At 40.1% G+C, this 6,704-nt stretch overlaps 1 protein-coding gene across 2 annotated transcripts; it reads left to right on the top strand.

The window, feature by feature from the left end:
- Nucleotides 1-68: 68 nt before the first annotated feature.
- LOC141817764 (uncharacterized) lies at nucleotides 69-5,316 on the top strand. Of its 2 annotated transcripts, XM_074705391.1 has the most exons (7): nucleotides 69-206; nucleotides 1,812-1,859; nucleotides 1,963-2,073; nucleotides 2,159-2,337; nucleotides 2,423-2,544; nucleotides 4,872-4,948; nucleotides 5,026-5,316. In XM_074705391.1, the coding sequence occupies exons 1-7, from the start codon at nucleotides 111-113 to the stop codon at nucleotides 5,134-5,136; spliced, it is 744 nt and encodes a 247-aa protein (XP_074561492.1). In that variant the 5' UTR covers nucleotides 69-110; the 3' UTR covers nucleotides 5,137-5,316. The 2 variants fall into 2 exon arrangements, with proteins under 2 accessions (XP_074561492.1, XP_074561493.1); XM_074705392.1 differs by lacking the exons at nucleotides 4,872-4,948; nucleotides 5,026-5,316 and adding an exon at nucleotides 3,014-3,526.
- Nucleotides 5,317-6,704: the final 1,388 nt, after the last annotated feature.

The raw sequence follows: 6,704 nt of genomic DNA, 5'->3' as shown, positions 1-6,704 counted from the left end.
GTTCATCCAAATTGTGTTTCAGCTATCCTTCCTTTTGCTTTATATGATGTTCTAACTGCATTACAGATTTTGATTTTTCATCCAACAATCAGTACATTGCTTCATCTTCAATGGATAAAACTGTCCACGTCTGGGATGTATCCAAAGGTCATTGCATGCGAATAATATATGGAGTTTCGCCCCAACTATGCATTAGATTCCATCCGGTTCGCCCACTTTTTTTTTTTAATTCTCTCTGTTCTCTGGAAAATCACAAGAATTTTGCTTATTTTTAGCTCTTTTTATCTTGACTAATAGAAACAATCGAATAAATACAACAAGAGTGAGAATCTATATGCTTTCTTTCATAACTAACTGATCATCTCAGATTATAGAATGTGATAAGGTAACACATAATCCTTCCTAGAGAATTTCTTTTGTTTGCGGTGCTGTTGGAAAAAATACAACATAGAAAAAATTGGAAATGGATCATAATTACTCATAATGCTTGATTATTCAATGAGATTTATACAAATTTTGTTGTATTTGTTGTGTTGGTGTGAAACATACAACATAGGAAAAACTGACCATGGATCATAATTACTGATAATGCTTGATTGTTCAATATGATTTACACAAGTTTTGCATGACATATTGCTGCATGAGAAAAATAGTAACGACTGCCTCAACATCGCACTAGTTTTCCATTTGGCGTGAAGTTTTTCATAAGCTCATGATTCTATTTGGAAAATTATTTCCCATGTTCTAACTAGATTGAAATAATTTGTGCTGAATTGTAGCTTTTAAAATCCCTTTTCCTGTTGTATGCTTTTTTTTTTAAATTTTCCCCAGTCTTAAAGTATGAAACTAGCTTCTGCAACAACTATTATTGTTAAAGTTGATTAACTAACACTAACCTCAAAAGTTGAGCTATTAGGAAAGAGACTAGATTAATATTTATATATTGGACCACTGTAAATCCGCGTGAGAATAATGGGTGAGGAGTATCCCAATCTCACATGTCTCAGAGCTATGAGTAACTATTATATTTTTGACAAGCAAATCTGAAGCTTGGATATCCTAATTCCATGTTAAAATTGGCTAAAAGTTTAAACTATTAGGACTCTATTAGGAAAGATACTAATTTTATATTTATATATTAGACCGTTGTACTTGTCAATATAAAACTAATGGGCTTGGAGCATGTCTACTTAAAGAATTATCAACTCTCAAACTTGTAGCATGCAATGCAGTTAAATATTGAAAGACATTTGGACTGAAAAAAAGTTGAACTATTATTGTTAAAGTTGATTAACTAACACTAGTGGATATTGGTTGCTACTAATTATAAAGTAGATAAAAGGCAAATAAAGGAGAACTTTTTTCTTTAATAAATAGAGAGATATAGAAATTAATGATTTTAAAAATATTTAAAGTATTTCAGCTTCTTTTTTTTTTAGATTGTTGTGTAATTTTCAGTGTATTTTCATAAATGGCAACTTATTCTTTGTATGTTTTTTTAACCCTGGCTTTACTTGTGTATTATATATATTTCAATTAGAATATTTACCTCAGGACACCAAGTTGTATTGAGTTATTAAAATATCTAGTAATTTTTATGTTATCTATTAAACTATTGCAATTTGTTCCTTCTTGCCAAGTTCCAGGAAGAATAATAAAACATATACTGTCCCCATATGGAACTCTTTGGAAGGACAAGTCTTGTTCCCATTTGAAATCAGAAAGTTACTCTTACAGTCACAATTATCAAATTGTATCCTCGTATACTATATTCCATCCTTGTTATGCATGTTCTTTGCTGGGTATTGTAGGTGAATAACAATTTGCTTTCTGTTGGAAATGGGAACAAAGAAATCAACGTAAGTTTCCATTTCCTACATCTATTTCTTGTAAAACCTACTTCAATATTTGGTTTCTTTCTTTGATTTATTATTTGATTGACCCCCCTCTTTTGTGGCTCAGGAACTCAATTTTAGCACAGGACATATTGTTTGTAAACTTCTATTTGAAAATGAGATAACGGCTATGGACAATGGTCACACTGGACAACATCTCTTTGCTGGTGATGCTCAGGTTGTGTTCTGATGCACATGAACTAAATACATTTCTTAGATACAATTTAATTGCAAAAAATAACTATTTGAGTGAAAACTCACAGGGATGTATATACTCTGTTAAAGTCAACTCTCATACAGGAGCGATATCTAGGTCTCATAAGAATCGAAGTATCAGGAATAAATCTCCAATTACAACTGTGCAATATCGTACATTCTCATTTGTTGCACGAGGACCTGTACTTCTTGCCTGTGCCCGAGATGGAAATATTTGTTTATTCAGGTTATTAGTGGGTTTTCCTTGGCCCTGTATCAACATCCAGTTGAACAATTATCTTTATTCAACTAATTTAAGCTTCATTTTACAGTGTCGCTCTAGAAGTTCAAGGATACTTAACCCTACTGTGTTCTCTCAAATTAGCTCCAAGGTCGCATAACATTGGTGCTTCTTTCTGCCCTCTGCTTTCCCTCGGAAAGGGGGAGTTTGTAGGTATGTCCATTTCTAATTAGCAATGTGTTTTTCAAAATTCTAAGCTTGATACGTCTGTGAATCTAATTCTTTTAGTAAAGTCAATATAGCAAAAAACACTGAAATTGATCTTCTGTATATCACACTAATCTAGTGTTCTCTCTTAACCGGTCTCTTTGCTCAAATTTTCAGTATATGTCTTATGTTTATGAAAAAGTGTGTAATTGCTTAAACAACAGTATAACTCATGATTATGGGTAGTGATCAAGATGCTTGATTAACTTAGGGGTGACCTGGAATTATCAAAACTATCCGTTTGCAAAACCCAAAATTTTCGAGAAAAATAATTCTCTTTTTTGTGCATCAATCAAAGAATATATAATGTATAATATAATTTTTTTTCCTATATGGTATATTCCTAAATTTTCAAATAATTAAAAAATATGAAAAACCCAAATTGAAATTGGAATTTTCTTTTTGGATTTGTCAGGATTTTTGCCCATCCCTTGGGTAAATTGGTCAGTGTTTAAAATATGTCAAATGGTTAGCTGATGGAATGACGAGGCCGAATGTTTATATGCTCACCAAGTGCAGACAAGTAGCTCTGATAAGGAATTCTAGATTCCAAACAGTGTCATTTTACTCAATTGAGAAAATGCCTATGCTCTTGCTATTGATCCTGAGAGGGGGAGCTGAATTCAGCAATGAACAAGAAAATACCTCCCCAGAAGATTTGATGCTAAACCTTCTGCGTGCATGCTCCCTATGAAAGAACCTACCATGATTAGGAGATAGATGGGTTTTATTTGTGTTACTACTGGTAGATGCCATCATTAGTTAGTTGGATGCACCTGTCAGCATTGTAAGTCAACTAATTACTGTTATCCCAGATTACTGCTTGGTCTGGATAACTCAATTTCCATGTACTGCTCTTCGTATGTTATATGGAAATCATGTAGGTATTTCTTTAAACATTAGTTCAGATCTGTGAAAAACATGGTCTCAGGTGTTTGATATATTGCTAGTTTGAAGTCAGTATCACGGAGAATGGTATAGTGACTAAAGATTGGGTCGTTTCCTTCAGTAATACAAAAGGACGATATTTTTTGCTTGGTCAATTTTTTCTCCATTGAAGATGAACAAAGAGGATGAATACTATAAAAGAAGATACAAATGATAAGGCTAATGATTGAAGCAGTAGATGAAAAGCCAATTTCTCTAGATAAGTGTTATGGTCGTAAAAGACGGAGGCGGATTTGGTCACGAAGGACGCCCGAACTGAGTCAACAATCCTCAAGCATACGACCGGCACCCCGCAACCCGAATCCGAATCCCTGGGTAACTCCCCGGATAGGCCCGATCCGAGTCCGAAAGGCCGGTTCGTCATTAAGGGATTCGGGGGGGCATTACCGAGCCGACTCCTCGCCAGGCCGCTGGTCAACGCCTCCGAGTCGCCCTAGCCGATTCCGCCATCTCATGCCTCTCTATCCCATCGACCACTCCTCCTTTTGTACTGTAGTCTGACATGTCTCTGCCAGGCATGGTGATCCGCCGCCCGAAGTACCCCTCTGACCCGGAAAGTACGATCACCTGTCCTCCACCATTCTTGTGCCACTCCCCTACTCGTACGGCCCTCACCACAGGAGTAACCTTCACCTCACCTTCTCCGTGGTACGATGCTCATCTCCGATATATAAGGAGAAACCCCCCCCCCCCCAGCGGGGGGAGGTATGCAAATTCTGTTTTCTGGCTATCTCATTTCCATCTCTTCTTCCTTCCGAGGACTCACTTAGGCATCGGAGTGGTCGCGCCGGTCAACCCGGCCTTCCTTCTCACGGTGTCTGTGTTTGCAGGTTTCTGGCGATCCTCTGCGCCTTCCCCCCCCATCCACCTTCATTCCGGAGTGCGGCTGAGGTGAGGTCGCGTATCCAGGAGCCGATCTTGACGGGAACAATAAGGTTTAATAAAATCCATTTCAAATAGTGTTGAAAGCAAAATGTAATCAAATATCCCCCTTACAACTCTCCAAGTATTTTGGAAACTTAGGTCTTGGCTAGAAAGATGTTACAGCTAGAAAAGCACCTTGAGAAAAAAAAATAATCTTCTACTTTTATTTGGCCTTCCCTCAGGATCTAAGATCTAACCTAGATCTAAAGATTCTACACTTAACCATATGTTTTGCATCATTTAGTTGTGATCATTGTACGATAATATTTGATGTAAGAGCTCAAATATGTTGAACTTATTCTCTGGTTTGTTAATGGAGTTTAATGTTTAAACCATAATTTCAATTTCCCTGCTGTTCAGTGGTCACATAGTTGAACTAAATAGTTGATTTTCTGTACTAGTTTCGGGAAGTGAAGATGCAAATGTTTACTTCTATGATTTGACTCGGCCCAAGCACGCATGTGTTAACAAACTTCAGGTCTTTCTTTGAGACCTCTGCTATTCATTTTGTACTCTCCATACTTGATTGTGATTAAGAATTTCTTCTTGCCGCAGGGCCATGGCTCCACAGTTATCGGAGTTGCTTGGAATCACGGAGAGAACTTGTTGGCTTCATCTGATTCAGATGGAACTGTGATTGTTTGGAAGAGGGCGCAAGGTGCTTGAGCATAACTGCAGCAGAACAGAACAGGTATATCTTCTATTGACAGCCGGTAGTGTTTACTTAGACGTGTCCATGAACGAACGACAGCAATATAATATTATTCCGTTGACATTTCATAGGACGTCTCATGCATTTTAAACACATACATTCCCCCTCTTTGAATCGATTCTATTCTCTCTTTACGAGCACTTCTAGTGGTTGTGGACGCCACCAAGCAAGAAGAATCATATGTCCACAATGATGAAAATTCATCTAGAATCGATTGCTTTATTTCTTTTTCAAAAATAAATATATAAATAAATAAATTCATTTGTGTTAGAATATTATATATATTAAATATTCTATTAAATATTCTGTTTAGAATAAATCGTATTAAATATTCTGTTTAGAATAAATCGTCTAGAATAAGTCCCTATACTCATGTATAAATAGGGACCTATGGCTTGTAATATTTCAATCAATTCAGAATAGAAATATTTCCGACATGGTATCAGAGCCCTAGGTTTTTTTTCGGCGCAGTCCCTTTCCCCTCCGCCGTTGTCGTCTTCCGCGTCCGCCCCCCTCCTGTCCGCCTCCGCTGTTTCCCTCTTTGGATCCGTTGAACGCGCCGGCGTCCACGTCGCCGGATCCGAGAAACTCGAATACCCCTAGGTATTATCTTTTCTGGTTGGATCTCTATTTCCGAAATTGTGGGAAAAAGATGCAATTTGATTTCCGTTACTTGGATCTAGTAGATTCCAGTACACAAAATTCTGTCAAATTATTTACGTTTATTGTAGTTAGCGTGTTTTTAGGATTTTGAAATCTACAGTTCAAAATCATTTTGGATGCAAGTAAAAAAAAAAAAAAAAAAAGGTCATGTTCGCTGCCGCCAGCCCTGCCTATCCTTTCTCCGCACGCACGCAAACAAGCAAGTTCCCGAGACCGACGAAGGCAGCGTCCCATCACAGAGGCCCGCCTCGCGCCAGCAAGCCTCGCGCCCGCTGCCCGTCGCACGCTCGCAAAAGTAGAGGACGTGGAGGCAGACGACCGCCGTTCTGTTCCACGTCGCTCTGTTCCACGCCAGTGGCCTTGCCCCCCTTTCATCCTTGCCGAAGTCGCCAGGATTCCGTGGGATCTTGTTCGCCGGCTGCCGGAGACGGCCGCAAGTGACCCTTTCTGCCCCGCCGCGCGATTCACGCGCTTTCTGCCCTACCAGAGGCCGCCGCCGCGCGATTCACGCGCTTTCTGCCCCGCCGCGCGATTCACGCGCTTTCTGCCCCGCCGCGCGATTCCGTGGGATCTTGTTCGCCGGCTGCCGGAGACGGCCGCAAGTGACCCTTTTTGCCCCGCCGCGCGATTCACGCGCTTTCTGCCCTACCAGAGGCCGCCGCCGCGCGATTCACGCGCTTTCTGCCCCGCCGCGCGATTCCGTGGGATCTTGTTCGCCGGCTGCCGGAGACGGCCGCAAGTGACCCTTTCTGCCCCGCCGCGCGATTCACGCGCTTTCTGCCCTACCAGAGGCCGCCGCCGCGCGATTCACGCGCTTTCTGCCCCGCCGCGCGATTCCGTGGGATCTTGTTCGCCGGCT

Source organism: Curcuma longa, unplaced genomic scaffold, assembly GCF_044706935.1.
Source record: "Curcuma longa cultivar G26 ecotype Majalengka, Jawa Barat unplaced genomic scaffold, ITB_CL_G26_1.1 contig_21808, whole genome shotgun sequence".
NCBI lineage: Eukaryota > Viridiplantae > Streptophyta > Magnoliopsida > Zingiberales > Zingiberaceae > Curcuma > Curcuma longa.
Note: the sequence above shows the minus strand (reverse complement) of the source record. Positions and strands in the feature narration are given on the sequence as shown.

Coding starts and splice junctions, on each gene's coding strand:
- LOC141817764 (XM_074705391.1), top strand. CDS start 111: ATGGATAAAACTGTCCACGTCTGGGATGTATCCAAAGGTCATTGCATG. Junction 207..1,811: donor TATGCATTAGATTCCATCCG/GTTCGCCCACTT, acceptor TGGGTATTGTAG/GTGAATAACAATTTGCTTTC. Junction 1,860..1,962: donor ATGGGAACAAAGAAATCAAC/GTAAGTTTCCAT, acceptor TTTGTGGCTCAG/GAACTCAATTTTAGCACAGG.